Source organism: Neltuma alba, unplaced genomic scaffold (assembly GCF_004799145.2).
Source record: "Neltuma alba isolate B1F8T4 unplaced genomic scaffold, ASM479914v2 tig00002363_pilon, whole genome shotgun sequence".
Lineage (NCBI taxonomy): Eukaryota > Viridiplantae > Streptophyta > Magnoliopsida > Fabales > Fabaceae > Neltuma > Neltuma alba.
In genome coordinates this window covers 37,740-56,364 of record NW_021632832.1, presented here as the reverse complement: position 1 = coordinate 56,364, position 18,625 = coordinate 37,740, and the positions used below count along the sequence as shown (strand labels likewise).

At 33.3% G+C, this 18,625-nt stretch overlaps 2 protein-coding genes and 1 pseudogene across 3 annotated transcripts; all 3 read right to left on the bottom strand.

The window, feature by feature from the left end:
- Positions 1-1,896: 1,896 nt before the first annotated feature.
- LOC114722689 (very-long-chain 3-oxoacyl-CoA reductase 1-like) lies at positions 1,897-4,554 on the bottom strand (annotated as a pseudogene).
- Positions 4,555-5,987: 1,433 nt separating this feature from the next.
- On the bottom strand, positions 5,988-8,520 carry LOC114722698 (ubiquitin-conjugating enzyme E2 27-like). Of its 2 annotated transcripts, none has more exons than XM_028908799.1 (6): positions 8,479-8,520; positions 8,121-8,305; positions 7,865-7,913; positions 6,718-6,877; positions 6,442-6,531; positions 5,988-6,243 (listed from the first exon to the last, which is right to left on the bottom strand). In XM_028908799.1, exons 2-6 carry the CDS (start codon positions 8,296-8,298, stop codon positions 6,139-6,141), a joined length of 582 nt encoding a protein of 193 aa, XP_028764632.1. In that variant the 5' UTR covers positions 8,299-8,305; positions 8,479-8,520; the 3' UTR covers positions 5,988-6,138. The 2 variants fall into 2 exon arrangements, with proteins under 2 accessions (XP_028764632.1, XP_028764624.1); XM_028908791.1 differs by having other exon boundaries at positions 8,422-8,506.
- A 2,876-nt stretch (positions 8,521-11,396) lies between these two features.
- LOC114722713 (NAC domain-containing protein 83-like) lies at positions 11,397-13,430 on the bottom strand. Its single transcript, XM_028908809.1, has 2 exons — positions 13,213-13,430; positions 11,397-11,956 (listed from the first exon to the last, which is right to left on the bottom strand). Exons 1-2 carry the CDS (start codon positions 13,391-13,393, stop codon positions 11,442-11,444), a joined length of 696 nt encoding a protein of 231 aa, XP_028764642.1. The 5' UTR covers positions 13,394-13,430; the 3' UTR covers positions 11,397-11,441.
- Positions 13,431-18,625: the final 5,195 nt, after the last annotated feature.

Sequence of the window (18,625 nt, the reverse complement as noted above, 5' to 3'; positions counted from 1 at the left end):
TGGCATCAGCTCTTTTGGGTTGCATCGTCCTGGATCTTTGACTTCAATTGCACGGTCACGTTGGGTTTGTACAGTGGCCCACCTCCATTAACCTGGGTTTGTCATACCAAATCCCAATCCATCATCATCCAAGGTACAACTACATAAGACAGCAATAAGAGTTGATCTAGTCAACAAAAAGTCAGTTTATAAACTGTAAGATTGTGAGTTCTAATTTCGCTACTAATATGAGAATTTTGTTGGTGAGTGATCTATAAATACCTCTGTAAGTCATCTATAAGCCTGGAGGAATATTCTTATCTTCGTCACCCCAATTCACCTCAATTTTTTTTACCAAAAAAAAAAACAAAAACCATAAAATGCCCCCAGCTTTTCACCATTTTTATTAGTAGGGAAAAAAAAGTAAAAGCAAGCAACAATAAGAAATCGCACGTGTAAAGTCTGAGAAGAGCCGCCGGTGAATCTGCGTATCCATAAAAGCTGGCCTGTGTCCACCTTGAAATCTTAGGGCTATTACCCAAGTCAACTCAAGATTGTCAACTCAAGATTGACACGGGATAATTTTTGAATTCATTTTAAGTAATTTTATACGTAAAAAGTAAATACTAACCTCTAATTCTAATTATAAGACCAGTTAACTAATTTGAAGAGATTAATAAACTTAATTAAATTAGTTACTTGTAATGAATATGTGTTGTTTTTCCTAAAATATCATTACTAACAAATTTGTTATCTAGACCTACTATTGTTAGAAGGATTATTTTGAAAAGAAATACATAAATATGAGAACCAAAATAGATTAGGATCTTATATTTAAATCAAAATAAAAGTGAAATAAGATTTTATATTAAAGACCGAATATATGAGAACTGAAGAACACCCCACATGAAATGTTTAGATCTCTTTCACTTTCATCTGCTTATGTGAAACTCTATTTTTCTCTTGGAGCAAGACAGGCAACTCGTGAGAACAGGCAGAGTCAAACATTTGAGGCAGAATCCGGGGAAGATATAAATGAGTGACGTTTAATGACGCCTTCACTGCCCACCGGCCACCGCTTCACTTGATATATGCCTTTAACTGCCCACCGGTGCACTCCAGATGTGGCACCCATTACGCAGATTGCAAATTTCAACAAGCATTACGTGTTATTGTGCCCAAGTCTTATAAATTTCAAATAACTAGTTGACAAATAATAAACAATAAATTAAAATTAATTAAAAATAATAATAGGTTAAAAATATATTTTTGTTTTAAAATATATCATTATAATAAATAAAAAATGATACAAAAAGAATGTGTAGAGAAATGTGATAAGAAAAATTATAGCAAAAGAGAGAATAAGTAATTAATGGCAAATTGAAAAAGTACGTTAAATGTTAAGACAAACACTAAATTAAAACTTATAAAATAAATCATACTCCTTCCTAAATTTAAATCACATTATTATATAAAAACTTGGTTTAGTCCTCTGATTCTGTTTATAAATTATTCCATTTGGTTCTTATTATAAGCTTCAAATAATAAATTCATATACAACAAACTGTTAGTTAAAATTAGTTATAAGCAATAAATACGTTAAAAAATATAATTTTGTTTCTAAATATGCCCTTATAATAAATGGAAAAAAGGATGAAAGATAATGTATAGAGAAATGTGATCAGAAGAGAATAAATAATTAAGGGCAAAAGTGAGAAAAATGCAATAAATGTTAAGACGAACTTTAAATTGAAGTTTATAAAATAGACCACATCCTTTTTCAAATTTGATGCTTATAAATTGGATTAAGATTTTATACTTATGAACAAAAAATTTAATTCGTAACTGGCTCTTATATTAATAACTGGAAATAGTACTGATTAATAAGCTTAATAAACAAGCCAGGTAGATTTATTCATAATCAATATAATTCACTTATTTGGAATTCAGCAAGGCAGGCAAAGCTACAATCAACAAAAGAAAGATAAACACCCTGGGGACTTTATGAGTGCTCTTAACTCCCCTTAAATTTATTCAATATAAGAAAAGCATACATGTCCAGTAAATTAGAAGATGATAATTAAGATACAATGATAGTAATAGATTATGATTTAGCATATTTAAAGTGACTCTGCGCAATAGAGAGGCATACTTGAAGAGGCTTAATTAATTAATGAGGTTGGGAGGATTGGAGAGAGTGATTTCGCAAAGAGGTGAAGAAGCGAAGCAAGAGGGAATTGATGAGGGAATCAGGGAAGAGTCGAACGAACACGGCTTGGAGAGAATGCAAGGGATGAGGCTCACACTCCTTCTCGTATCCAAACCATCTCATGCTGCTTCTGCTGTATTCCTCTGCTGTTAGAATCGCCCATGACGCCTCCCTCTTTATCATCTTCGTTGCCACATATAATGGCTCCTATATATATATATATATATATATATATTATATATATATACACATTCATAACAACAACCATCAACCACATTAATTTAATTATCTCAATAACACTGCCTTAACTTAATTACTACCTTCTTCCACATAATATAGTTACCTGACACTGGATGTCAATTCCCTTCTCTTTGTACTCCAAACTCATGCTTCTTGACATCATCCTTACGTACCTGAAATAAATCCTCATTCCCCTTAACTTTTCGAATATGAATAGTTACTGATAAGAAGAAGCTTTGGTCCTCAATTTAAGTTACTTATAGCATATTTAATGTCTTGTTTTTCAGTTTCATTCTTATTTAATTCTGACTGAAAAGAAAAAGAAGGGAGAGGTCTGAGAATGATTTGTGTGTGTGTGTGTATATGGAGAGAGAGAGAGAGAGAACTTCAATAAGAGTAAAAATGAAAATTTTTGTTAATTTAATGCATTTCTTGATATGGCAAAATATATTACAAGTGACTCATATTAAGGATCGGAGTGGTTTTTATTTTGTACATAAGAAAGAATTAAGGTTCCGTTTGGTACGAATCATTAAAAATTAAAGATAAGGACTAAGATTGTAATTGAGAAAAATCATTAAAAAAAAATTTAGGATAAGTAATTGTTTGTTATATGGGATTAGACAAACCCATAAAGGTAGGATTGGGGAATAGCATCTCCCCCTATGGTATTTCCTGATCTCACCTCCACGAGTTTGTCTAATCTCATATAACAAGCAGTTACTCATGATAAATATCTTTTTAATGATTTTTCTCAATTACAATCATTGTCCATATCCTTCATTTTTAATGCTTCGTAGTATTCCTCAATCTTACATACATGGATTTGTCAAATCTTATATAACAAACAATCTCTCATACTAAACACTCTTTTGATAAATTTTTCAGTTTCAATTTAAATTCTTACATCTCATTTTTAATACTTTGTAGCAAAGGAGCACTAAAATACGCCTTTGATTGTATTAGTGAGCTGTAGACCTGGGTGACAAATTATTACTCTTATTAAATTCCATCACATCCCAACCTCTCCCGTGGACACAACTGACGCAGCTCATTATGTATAAATATAATAAATCCCGACACATCATGCTGCCGCTCCACTAATTTGGATACTAACTGATCCTCCTGTCCTTACCCTATCCTCCGCTCAGAGAATTGAAGTGTTAGGTTTCACAGTTGTGTCAATAATTGTTGTGAGCAACAGGATTAAGAATATGTTTGATGGTAGGAACATGATTAGTGTTGTGAGGTACGTATGATTATGTTTTAATGAACCGATGCATGGCATGAACTGAGTAAATATATAGAGGGGAGACTCAGGAATAGGATGATTAAGCAGATAAAGGACGTGCGTGGATAGATAGAGAAAATGGAACTTACTCTTTTGTGGCGGCGTAGACGGCGTTGAGAGGGTAAGAAGGAAAGGCGACGGTGAGGCCGGAGCCGATGTTGATGATGGCTCCTTTCTTCTTCTTCAGCATCTGTGGGATCACTGCCTTTGTCATCCAAGTCAGTCCCTCCATGTTCACTTTAATCATCTGCTCCATCGTCTCCAACTCCCCCTCGTGAAAGAACCTAGGCTCACCGGAACCCACCGTGCCTGCGTTATTAACCAGCACGCCGACATCTAGACCTTCTGTCGCCTCCTCCATCCTCTTCATTATCTCCTCCCCACCGATGCTCCCCAGATCCATCTCCACCACCCTGGCATCCGCGTCAGGGTGTCTCTCTCTAATCTCCGTCCATGTGTCATGAAGTTTTCTGGGTTTCGTCCGACCAGAACCAGATTGAGTCCTCTGGAGGCGAGTTCAAAAGTGAGGGCTTTACCGATTCCGTCGGTGCAGCCGGTGACGATGGCCCAAGAGCCGTAGTGTTTGAGGTTCTTGGGCGGCCTCAAGAACATGACCCACAGCCACCACAGGACATGGGTCGCGAGTTTGCAGAGAGAGATGAAGCCTAGGGTGCATGTTGCCACCACCATGAAATCAACCCACGTGCTTGTGGCCATTCTCCAGAGCAAGCATGCTGCAGAAGCAAGTTTACTGTATCTTGAGATTGTCCATAATATATCATGCACTAGCAAGCTACTATAATTGCAAAGTTCGCTATTCCCTCTCAATTATTGTGACAAATAAAGTATATATTCAAAGTCACTTTCAGTGCTAATAGCAACAATCAGCATGGTGCTGATAATCAAATATTAATCATTCAAATCTAAATATTGAAGGCCAATATTTAACATTTAGTATATTTTTTTCCAAAAAATATTTTTCTTTTAATAGATACATAATCCTAAATAAACGTAATTTCTTAATTGTAAATTTTTTATTTAAAAATTACTAGTTGAAAATTTTAAATTTAGCTCATTAAAACTGATTTTGAATAGTTTAGATTTTACTGCAGTTATTAACACCGAAACTGGTTTCATACCTCCATATTCAGCGAAAGCAAGGCAACGACAACTATGATATAGCGCTTCACCACGGCCATAAGTTCCATATATATATATATATATATATATATATTTACCTAAAATAAAATTTACATAAATTATCAAAAAGTGTTTGAAAATAATTTATCAAGACGACCCTCGTGTTGGCATCAAAATTTGAATCTATAAACTAGATCTTTACCAACTCTGCGAGTGAGCTCCACAATATATTGTCCCTTTTCAATTAGCCAGTATTAAGAAGCTGGCTTCTCTTTCTTTCTTTATTGTTTATTCCAGCGAAAAAGAATAATGTATACTACTGTTAGTTGAAGTTGAGTTTAAAAATTGCCAACACCACAGCCAATGGCGGATTCATGGGCGCAAGCGAAGGTTTTTTGTTCACATAATTTTTGCCCTCAATTTTTCCCTTCTAAATAGGCTTATTTCTTACCCCAAAAGGAAAAAAAAAAAACTATATTACATTACCATGTAATGCATCTCCTGAATCCCGTGCAATGGTCTTCATTCACGTTCGTTCATTCACAGCAAAGGCAGAGAATATGATATTCCTCCTTCTGTGCGAAACTTCCCATTGCTCCCCCGTTTTAAATCCGGCAAGAGCAGATCACGCATGCCTCTTGCACTTCTCTTACTATTTGCTTCCAACTGAGTATGACGCTGACATGATACTCCGCTTAAACACATCTACAAAATAGCCTAAACTTTTCATCTTATTTTATAAGGGAATCTTGCCTCCATTATGAATTCGAAGCTTTAATTTCTTTGCATTAGCTTCTATACTAAACGACTTGAATCTGTTTACCCAGAAAAAGAGACAAAGAAAGGGTATGTTTTCGACTTATCTTGAATAACATGTTCCTGTTAAAACGAGCTGACAGTTGCGCCTTGCGCTTAATTCATCAGTCGTTAGTTTGCCAATGATCCCATACGATACCCTCTGATTATGGCATTACAACTCATTCGTGCATCACCAACACAATTCCGAACGTTAAATAATAAAATCTATGAGACAGAAACATTTCCATATGCATTTCATTTTCTACATGAAGTGACATGAAGAAAACGTTGGGTGCGAAAATCTCCAAGAAAATCCATCGTAGACATAGATTAGAACTATAAGAGAAGCATTGATAGATTAAATAACTATATTCAATTAATCCTTTTAATATATATTGAGATTGTGTTCGCCTCTTATGGCCAAGTATCATCATAAACTTTACCACAACAAAAACGCTTTAGGTACTATCTTACACGCTAGCTAAGAGCAAAGCCTTTCAAGAGCGAGGTTTTCATCGCCACCAACAGCTTCCAAAGCACTCCTCGCCTGAGCTTCAGGGAATCCCATCTCTGCGAGCTTCTTTACCTGTACCAGTGTAAAATGGAAAATTCATTTGTCTAAGCAACAAAAATGAACTTTGCTTATCCCCGGGGGGGGGGGGAGGAACTTTATGACATGCAGAGTGAATCTGATGCATTGATGAGATCAATTGTAATTTGTTACAAGCTCAACGATGTCAATCCATCCTCCAATGACATGAGATCAAATGCAAAAGCTCAGTACCTTTTCCTCAATCCCAAGAGATGATGCCTTGGCAAAAGCTTCGGTCCAGTACCGTGCAGTGCCAACAAATGTCTGGTAGTCTTTGAGATACTGCATTGTCCATGGAAATAAACTGATTCAGAATGACATAAGAGTATAAGGAAAAATATGCAAACATAAATTTGGCAGTGAAAATTAAGTATGGAATGCAAAATATTACTGCATTTAACCAACCGCGGACAGAGCATCATGCAATATATAAGAAACGTCATTAACAACACAGACCCTGAGCCACACCTGTTGTGCTACAACAGCATCTTGAGGATCATCAGGTTGAGGAGCAGAGAGAAGTGCTTGCACAGAAAGCAGCGCTGTTTTCAGTGTCAGTGCAGGGCTCCATTGATCTTTCAAGATGTCCAGACAAATAGCTCCACTCTGACTGCTGATATTAGGGTGCCTTCAACAGGTGACATAACACAGTATAGAATATAAGCATTATATGAACGAAAATGCTTCGCCAGCAGCAGGGTATTAAATGCCATACATAATTAACTACTCTGTTTATAGGCGCTAAAAAATTGAAAAAGTTTCCATAATAAGTGGTCAGTCAATCATGACAATAAGTCTCCCTCTTCAGAAGCCAGAACATCTAATTCACTGTAACTTAATTAATGAAGCAAACTCCAAAAGCTCGACGTTCCAGCACCAAAACTTTATTGCCATTAAAAACACACAAAGTATTTGATTTATCTATTCTCAGTGCAATAACTTTTGGGCAGAAGATTTAGTTCAACCACACAGTGTATTGTGAAAGAACCATACTTATGTGATGAACCATGCTCAATCATAGCGACTAGATTGGAATGAAGACCACATAATATTAGTGGGTGGGGTAGGGGAAGATTCACCAGTCACATTATTCAAGTTTTCAAACAGGGTCAGCACATGATTCTAATCTGGCTGCTTTTGGTCCATTTACAGTAACGTCAATAATCAATAACAGAAAAAGAGGAAGGGGCCGCGGGGAGATGGAATTCTAGCTTAAGGCTTGTTATCAACTAAGTAAGTTAACCATGACTAAATGACAAAACATTGGTCCTTGAAGATATATTTTCATGAAACTAACAGCATGTCAAACAACTACGCAAAGAGTTCTCCCTGATTAAATGATAAAACATTGGTCCTTGAAGATATATTTTCACGAAACTAACAGCATGTCAAACAACTAAGTGCAAAGAGTTCTCCGCATAACTATTCCAAACCTTCTTTCCTTCTTCCACATCCACAATCCAACATCAAAGCCCAGATAAATTTCAATGTCAAAAACAATGATTTTACAGGACTATATCGAACAACACAAACAAGGAAACCTAGCACACGCCTTATAATATCCCGCATATGAACGAAGCACAAAAAAGACAGAGGTCCATCAAAATTATCGCACCAGACTTTCGTCGCAAACTGCATTTTGGGAGGTTCGAAGGGATAGCCATCTGCAATCAAGGAAAAGGGCATAGCAAGTTAATAAAAACTTCCAAACTATTATCCTTCACATGCTATCCAAGAGAAGCAGATCAAGCAATAAGCCAATTAACCAAGCGTCGCCAAAGGGTAATCCCAGTAGGCACTACTAAAAACCCTACCCTCCAATCATATACAATTGACAACATGTCGAAATTCATAAACTAGAATGAACATACCGGGTATGGTAATGTCAATTTGGAAAATGCCCCCCTCGTAAGGAGTTCCGAGAGGGCCAGGAATGGTTCCGATCAAGCGAGCAAGGTTGTCGCCTTTGACGTTAACCTTGATGCCGGAGCCCTCAATATCCTTGCCGCATTCGACAAGCTCCTTCTGTACGCGAACAAAGTCGATCATCTTCAATCTGAGGGAGGAATCAGAAAAAAGAGAAACCCTAGAGAGTGAGAAAGAGAAATAGGCTTGGGGGCGAGGATAGAAATCAAAAGAACACGATACATATATGTGAAGAACACGACACACCACCGCCTGCTTACTTCAACGGAGAGGAAGCAGAAAGAGGAGGAATAAAGTTTGCACCTTTTCACTTTCCTTTGTCCTCTCACTCTCTCGCGCTTTATATACCGTCACACAGCCACTGGCATTAGTAAAGGCCAGTGAGAAGAGGAGAACGCGGATTCTTTATTTATATACGTCATCCACTAAATTTAGAAAGAAAAAAAAAATCTTTATGAGGCAGGCGTTAAATTCAGAAATGATACATCTTATGTGACCTAGATTCATCAATACGTATAAAGTAAAATTTAATTTCAATTTAGATCCTTCATTATCTTTAGTTACTGTTTATGACTGGCGCAAGTTTCCTTTTTTGGTGGTTTTTTTTTTGGATAAATTCGTGCAGCCTTGCTCGGATCATAATCTAAACTAATGAAAGATTAGTTAGCAAAATAATAATGACGATGATGATGATGATGATGAAAGATTATAATCTCCGGATGGCACCGCACAGAAATATAGACACGTAATAGTAATACTTTTTGAAACATTATAATTATATTTTACAAATATGATTTTTTTATAGAAAAAGTGGAAAATATTGATTGTGCGATTGTGTCTTTTTAACGAATAATGGATATTAATACAATTTATGTTTTGATGAATGCACTTTAAAAAAAAAAAATTTGTGCACTTATATGGCAAACAGATAAACTATGAAAATATCTACTGTTAGGTTCATGAATTAAAATGAACTCATTGAAACGGGAGCGGATGACCTTTTTCTATTTTATATATAAACTTGTTCAGTTTTAAATGCAAGACTTATTTTATAATATAAATGATATCATAAAATGAGTTTTAAATTTAGTACTCTTTCAATTTTTAATATAAGACCTAATTGTTGAATTAATTTTAGTCCTGAATATAATACCTATTTATCATATTTATCGATTTTTTCTAAATTATTTCTATAGATATTCTCCTAATCATAATCGAATAGGAGTGGAGGGAGGATACTAGTAAAGATAATTATAGTGTTTTAGAAGAAACATGTGATTTTTTTATAATTATCTAATTTATATAACTTTTTTAATTTAATCAAATTAATTAAATAGATCTTATATTAAAAACAAAAGAAGTAGAAGAGAAGTAAGAATTAAGATATGTTGATTGAGCCGATTCAAGTGCATTTCATTCACGTGGTCTTTGTACAAAACTACAAATATTGTTTTTTTGACCAGCTACAAAACTACAAATATTAAAAGCTATAATAGCAATTAAAAAATATCAAATTACCTTAACTTCTTAATATAAGAACTAATTTAATATTCGATTTAGTTCTAAATATAATATCACAATCAATTTTATTTCTCATATTTTATTAAAGTAATCTTGCAGTAATTGCACATGTTAAATATTTTATTAAATGATAGTTATAGCTAATATGTTTGATTAGTTATGATATTTTAGAAAAAATAACACATATTTAATTACAAATAACTAACTTAACATGATTTCTTAATCTATACAAATTAGTCAATGAGCTTTTATATTAAACACCAGATGTAATATTTGCTCTCCACAAATCAAAATGAATTTGAACCAATAACTAGATGTCTAGATGAATAGGTCTATAACCACACCAATAAAATAAAAATAGAATTAATATAATTTTTGGTTTTTTACGTCTATCTTTATTTTAGTTTTGGTTTCTGAAGTTTCAAACCATATGTTTTGATTCATTAAGAGACAAAATGGTCCAAGTTTTAATTGAATTATAGGGAGCTAATATTTTAAATGAAAAAAATTTAAAAGACCAAAACTTATTATTTGAAATTTAAGAAACTAAAACTGAAATGAGAATACATTTGAGGAACAAAAATTGTATTAACTGATACAAATATTATCAGTAGTAAGAAAGCATGATCAAGTATTATGTCATCCCTTATTTTGAAAAAAAGTGCTTGAACTTTTTTCATGTTCATGTGAGAGAAAATTGCCCAAAAAAAAAAAATCCAATGTATCCCACCCCATTAGTAATAATCCACCCGTCCCTTTTTATACGTAATATTAGATATTAGATTATATCACATAAATCAAAAGGTTAGCTAAACATAATAAATAAGTAGAAATTAATTTTTTTTTTTTTCAAAATACCCTTATTCATGAGGAAGAGAGAGTATAAGAAAGAGAATAAGAAAATTATCATAATAAAGAGAGTTATAAAAGAAAGCAAATGTGGATGGAGAGAGATGATAGTTTAGAAAATGAGATAATAAATATATTGTATATTAAAATAAGTAATTAATGGAGGCAAAATAGAAATTTTGTTAAAAAAATTTAAGATAATTTGTAAATATTGCTTATATTCAGGAACAAGAAGAAGATAGTAGTTTTTGCTTATAAAAACAGACGAAGAGAGTATATATGTTACTTATAATTGTGATCTTAAACGTGAAAAGGGAAGTTATAGTGATGAAAATCAATAAATCTGGTATGCAGTCGATGCACCGTAGAAGGCCGGGAAGTGACTATGTGAGATAGTTTTTTCGAATGATAATAAATAAAGATTTTAGAAATTACTAAATCTCAAATTGGGATTTGTTATCAAATTTTATGAGATTTTAATAATACTTGACTTACAAATAACATTACGTTTTTGTAAAATACCTGGTTTGAAATTTTGTAATTTTCATTATTTTTGGGTCATTTTTTCTTTCTTTTTTCAAGAAATTGAAGCCCACTACCCCTTGTGTGAGGAGCACAACATTTCAAGCTTAAAACTTAATATGGGCTAAAAGCCCAAGTCTGTTTTGGGCCCGACAAGCCCATGAGGCAAGGAAGCAGGATTGTTAATTTGTCATTCTGCTGTTTCATTGGAGGCTAATAAAGATAGCAGGAGCTTGCGAGGTGATGAAGATCGAAGAACACTGAAGTGATACGCATTTTCCTTCATTCATAGATGTTGCACAGAGACATGCATGGGACATGGACATAAATAAACAAAGAAAAGAAGTAACCAGAACTGATTTGGTGTTGTTCAACTAGAAACCAGTATATCCACTTGTTTCTTCATGTTCCGATACATAACCGTTGGAGCTTGAACAAGACGACGATGCTGAAGCATGGAGGTTTTGGTTTTGCAGCATCATAAAATCAAAGAATGTTGGCTGACCTACCATGTCTTGCCTGTCGTTGTTATTATTATTATTATTCTGAACGTGACTCCTCGTCCTCCTCGTGTCACCACCACTTGTTTTCTTGAGGGATATTCGACACAGAACCCAGTCTCCGACCTCCTCGGACTTGGAAGAAGCAGAGACAAGACGATATTCGTGCATGATCCAATCAGTTTTAGAGCCGTTTGGGGAATTACCCTGGTAAAAAACAAGGGTTTTTCTTATACCAACGATGTCATTGTTTCTTAAAGAAGTTATTTTCTTGTCTGATCCTGTTGCCTTCCAATATCCAGAGGTGGTTGTTCGGTTCATGCGATTCCCATTTCGATATTTTGCTTCCTTTGGACTGAAAAAGTGCCTCTCTTCCTCATCAGAGTTACCTAATTCATCAAAACCCACATTAATTGACCTCCATCAGTTTTCATTAATTAGTAATAGTTCCTCCCCTTAATTACAAGTAGAGCTGGTAATACGGGCTGGGCCCGCGGGCCCAGCCCGCCAGCCCGCCAAAAATGGCGGGCTCGGGTTGGCAAGCGGGCTACTCCAGCCCGCACCGTTTTCAGCCCGCTTTTTTTTTTTTTTAATTTTTAGTTTTATATAATTTCTAATATATTATATAACATACTTGGAGGATTTTAACCCCCAAATTTCATATTTACATCTTCTCATCCATGTAATTGCATATGTAATATATACATAAAAGATCTACTTAATTAATTTGGATAAGAAAAATAGTCAAATTAATTATTTAGAAAAAAATATGTGTTAGTTTTTCTAAAATATCTTCTCAAATTATAAATTAATCCTCACATTATTTTATTATAACTCATTACTCAAGTTTAAAACTCCAAGTCCAATTTTAACATTACAAACTAAGCTCAAACTTATACAAATAATATTTAAAAAAAAAAAAAAAAGTTAGGCGGGCCGGCGGGCTAGCCCGCCAGCCCGCCTTGGCGGGCTCGGGCTGGCAAAATGCCAGCCCGCCAAAGTGCGGGCTACTTCAGCCCGCACCGTTTTTGGCCCGCACCGTTTTTGGCCCGCACCGCTGCGGGCTGGCCCGTATCCGCACCGCCAGCCCGCATTCCCAGCTCTAATTACAAGCACAAGAATAATAATGCAACTTAAATTATCATATGCTTACCTCACTCACTTCGCTTTGATTTCTTAAAAACCTCTCGTTGCTAAAAGTTTGACCTCTTAAAATCATACTACTTCTGGTTCTAAATATAAGAGCTAGTTGATGATTCTAAATGTAAGACTTCAATTTACTTTATTGCCTAAATTTATAATGTGTTCTAAAAAATATCTTTATTGATTGTAAATTATTTCCACCCAAATATAGTTTCAATATATATGATAGAATAAGGATAATTTAAGGAAGTCAACACACATTTGTTATAAATAACTAACTTAACTAATTTTCTTAATCTCCTCAAATTAGCTATTTAACTCTTATATTAAGGGCTGAAGGTAATATAAGCTAACTTTTTGAGGAATACTCTCTTTCTCTGCCCTATAAATAGAAATATAAGAAAATAGTAATCAAGTAACACCAGGGAGGGATTGAAGTTGAGTTCAAGATTAAAAAAGGAGTTCATTGAGTAGTTGAATAAGAAGAAATGAAGAGTCTCACCTGGCAAATCCCAAGGATCGAAGTTGCAGAGATTGAGGTCAGGAATAATGGAAGCAGGCAAGGGAAGGCAGAAGATCTTGCATTTCAAGTACTGAAACACAAGTTCTTGATCTGTCGGCTGGAACCGAAAACCAGGAGGCAATCTGCTCACTCCATTTCTAACAAAATTCATCTTTTCCATTATTATTGCTTAAAAAGAAACAAGGTCCCTATATGATGATCCACCGCGTCAGGCTGAGAGAGGCATATCAATGTTGATAACTCGCACGTATTTATAGACAAGCTTTAGGGAAAAAAAAGAAAGAAAAGATAGCCTTGCCTTTACTTCGCAATAATGGTTAAAGGCTATTAAATTTTAATGCTGCCCAATTAAATTAAACCAATTCTTTTCTTTTTGTTGTGCCTTCCCTTTTAATTATATATCGTCTTATGCCGGAGATCATCGATTCACAGTCAGCATTTCTGTATTTATATAGTTTCCTTTCTCAATTTTAATTTATTGTCTATTCATAATCTCATATCATTTGAAGTATCGTCTGAGATTCTATTGGCCTGCTGACAAGTATTTAATGAATCAAAACCTCATTAGCACCAACAACGTGCGTCTTTTAAAAGAAGTAATTTGCAATTTATGTGTTATATCTAGATAAATTAGATTCAAAGAATCCCCAATTCAGCGCACGTGGTAGCAAAAGTTAAGAAAAGCATATTCAAAGATTTCTCGAACTTTAAATCAAACTATAGTTTGAAGTATGCCCATATATATAGGTTTTGGAGTTTCCAGCATTCCTTTCGAAATTTGCTCTATGTTCTGACTTCAAATGGATACTAAACCTGACTGATAATTAAACTATTATATCTACTGGATAGAGAATAAAGCTGAAATATTCATGTCATTGCGTATGAGAAGAGAGAAAGATAAAAATTATGAGATACTTCTCAGTAGTCTCCCGTAGCTTAATCAAGAGGGAAATACGATTAAGTTTTCTTGGACGAAATATATAATTAAGTTTATATATTAAATCCAATAAGCTTTCTTTTTTTGGTTCGGCCTAACATAGCTACATTGGTTTGCCTGTGTATGAAATCTGTTTTGAAGAGTTCGAACTGATTTTGCAAAATGCATCTAGTAAATAACTATTTGGAGTTCAAATATAGTAATATATAACTATTTTGATCCACATAAAATTACAATCAGTATTTCCTATCAATGAGAATTTTTTAATCATATTTAACGTAAGCTTCCTTGGTTGATTCTGATTAATAATTTCAATGCCAAATTCTATTATTGTACGTTTTAGTGATTTTAAATAGAGAAAATTGTATCAAGGTCTCATCTAAGAAAATTAAATATAAAAAAATCCTTTAAAATCATCAAATTAATCTGAAGTCTTAATAGACCTCATTACAAGTAATTTCACTTGTTCAATTACTAAGTTGTTCTTATCTTTTTTTTTTTAGTATGCATTAACAACTAAGAGGGAAGTAATTAACAATTTAATATGCAAAGATTAACAATTATCCTGGTAGGTATTAACAACTGATGCACTAAGAAAATATGTTGTTAATATCTGCCACAATAGTTGTTAATCGCTACACTTTAAGTTATTAATGGTCAATGTGTGCTTAAAAAAAAGAAAGAAAGAAAACTTAGTAATGGAACAAGTGAAACTTCTTACAATAAGATCATTTAAGACTGCTAATTGATTTGATGATTTCAATAAGCTGCTTTGTCTTTATGCCTTTTAGGTGGGACCTTAATGTAATTTTTCCTTTTAAATATCATCTCAAATTTTTTTCTTATTTTTGGGTACTAAATTAAGATACATCCATTGTAACTTACATACTAATCCATCGTATCATTAAAGTTAACGTTTACATTGACATCATTCGCGGTAGAAAGAGTAGTTAACGTTTCGTATGAAATTCAAACTAATCCGTAAAGTGACTTGTATTGTTACTTGAAACACTGACCACGATGTTTACATTAAAAAAGGTTTAATACAATACTATGTCCTTATATCATGCTTTTATTTTAGTTTTAGCCTCTATAATTTCAAATCATAAATTTTAAAATACTCTAACTTATTATTAAAATATAGAAACTAGCGATTTAGACAAAAAAAAACTTGAGAGACTAAAACTATGATTTCAAATTATAATAATCAAAATCAAAATAAGAACAAACTAACTATAAGGATCAAATCTTGTATTAACCTTTTGAAAAATATCACATCTGATATTTAATATAAAAGCTAGTTTGATATTTAATTTGATTCTAAATATAAGACTACAATCCACTTTATCTCTCTTATTTATTTATTTTTTTAAAGTAGTTTTTGTAGTAACTGTATACATTAAATGTTTCATTTATAATTTTGGCTAATACACATAATTAGCAATGATATTTTAGAAAAAAATAACACTTATTTATTATAAATAACTAACTTAACTAATTTTTTAATATACTTAAATTAGTTAACTAGTTTTTATATTAAAAAATGGACGTAGTAATTTCTTTGACAAAGAGAATATATGTGACAATAACAAGAGAATATTTTTATCAATATATCGCATTAATCCATCCAAAGTCACATCAAATTCACTATAAATTAAAATTAATCAATTAAAAATTGAATCTAGTTATCAAAATGCTAATTAATCACAATCTTCAAACTTAAGATACACCTTTTTAAGGCAACACAATAAATTCGGAACCAAACTTTAACTAATGATCTTTTTATTTTCAGATAACAGACTTTGCTAATCTTATATGCTCCAATATTTAATTTTCATATTTAGTTGTTTTTTCCCCTGCAAGGAGAAGATGAAGATTCGCTTAAGATAATTGCATGCAAAAGCTATTCAATACTGTGACGTCCAACTGCATGAGAGACGAGTCAGCCTTTAGTATTATCATGTGGCTTTCCTAAAAAGTTTCCTCACACAACTATCCCATTACTTCTCATGTCTTTTCATTTGCCTTTTTTAGTTTATTCTAGATTTGCCATTTTAGTGGATTAGCATGTTGATGTGACTATATTGTAATCTGAAACTTTTTTCCCTCTTTTTTTAAAATCAGTTTCTTGAACACATAAGTGGATAGATGACTCATACGGTCGCAGCTTTAGGCCTGTACAGGGGCCTTTAATAATATTTTTTATTGTTATAGTTTACTTAATTAATTAAGTACAGTTTATTTGATATGGGTAGAGCTTTTTTATGGGAGAATTGCAATAAGATTTTAAAAATAGGATTTAATTACCTAAAGTTTATCAATAAGTAAAGAGTAAACAATAACAAGTTTTAGAATAAGAAATAATAATAGATCTTGTTATTAAATTTTTTTAGTAATTAATTTTTTGGGACTTCTTCGTAACTTTTTCTTTTTTCTTTATCCGGACAAAAAAAATTGGCGAAGTCAAAGTGCTTTAACTTTACTCGCCAAGTGTAACATCGATGGCAAGTACAGAGCATTCCACTATGGAAGGTACTTTAATTTCTTCTTTGGGAAAACTAATTTGTAGGTCCTTATAATTATACTCAATTTTGAATCAAGTCCCTAAACTTTCTTTCTTTTTTATTGGATCCTTTAAGTTTCTACCGTTAGATCCATTACTCCCTAAAACCTAAAACTGTTAATGAAAACTAACACTGTTAAAAGTTTCGTTGAAAGTCTAAATCTTCTTCTTCTTCAATCTCCTTTCATCGTAAGTCTGTAACCCCCAAGCTCTCTCTCTCCTTTTCTCCTTCCTTAATATCATCTCCTTCCCCCACCATTAAATCTGGTGGATGCTATCTAGAAATCATCCACAAGGCCTTTTAATCAAATATCCCAGAAAATATACCTAATTCACACCCAAGTCATTTTGGATGACACTGATTGAATCAATAAGATATATTGAGAAACCAATGCATGAACCAAATTATTCCTATGTTTCGGCGTAGAGTGCTACTTTGAGATCATATCCATATAAGAACTTTTAATCACTATAGCAGCCCAAGTCAAATTTTGTTTAGTTATTGACATCATCCTCAACAAATGAGAAAGAAATGCATATAACTCATCCATTTCTCCTTCCCAAAATGTCTCATCGGAGTGGAGCCTGCATTACTATATCTCTTCTTGCATTGGTGAAACGAGAAGCGGGCGTGATTGGCGGTAAGGTGGGGGAACTTTACGTGCTGTTACATTTTCCGAACCAATATCATCATAACAAGATCACGGCGGCTGTTGACTCTAGTGAGATCCTCCACTGTCGCCGTCAGGAGGATCACCGGTCTAAGTCTCCAGAAATCCTCCAAACAGTCATTCACTTCATTATCGATCATGGTTACCTCCATTGTAGAAGTAGAGTTGCTGCACCGGTCATGGAATCCCACATGGCCAGGCCCATATGTGAAGGCTTCTTGGTTGCGATGGGTACAATTGTTCAAGTAATAATAGCAGCTGTGTAGTCAAAAAAGTCGAGCTCTAATGGCATACATGTTGGAGATGGAACGGCGAGATGTATAATGGTGGGGAAGGAGAGAGAAAGCTTGGGGGTTATGGTGGAAGGAATTCGAAGAAGATGATGATTTAGACGGAACTTTCAACGGTGTTAATTTTAACTTGACAGTTTTAGGTTTAGGGAGTAACACATATGACGGTGGAAATTTAAAGGATCCAATAAAAAGAAAAAAAAAAACTCAGGGACTTGATTCAAAACTGAGTATAATTACAAGGACCTCCAAATTAGTTTTCCCTTCTTCTTTTTACTAAAGTCAAAATGTCAAATTATATTATTGTTCGCTTCAATTCAGCCATGTTTTCCGCTTGAAAACAATAATTCATTTCTTGTAAAAATTCACAAGATTTAATTAAAACAGTATATACTTATGCGTTGGCTCTTGACCAATCAAAACTGTCAACTCATTTAATTGTAGCGTAAATTAGAATAATTTTTCTGAGAGTTGATTAAATTATACATACATTATATTCTTTCTTAAAGCATCGTATAAACTCTCAACACTTGATGTGTGTGCAAAACATTTTCATTTGAATTATTTTCCATATTGTATAGTTGTCTTTTGCTTAACATGAATTAAGATTATTTTGCATTGAAATTTAGCATCAATTCAATTATTTTTACTCTTAAATTAAGTAAAACTACAGCAAAAAACCAAAGTTAAACTACTGAACTCTAATTTCAAATTAAATATCTTTGTTCCTTAAATGATATTTTCAGCAAAATAATACTCATCAGCTGTAATTTAAGAATCTCAAAAAGATTTATTTTGGCATCTTTATATTGCAACATATGATTTGCTAAAATGTATAAATACAGGAGAAAAATTACCTGGTTGCATAATTGTTTGATTAACGGTTATAGTTACAGATGAAATTTGTCACACTTAATTATATATGCATGTC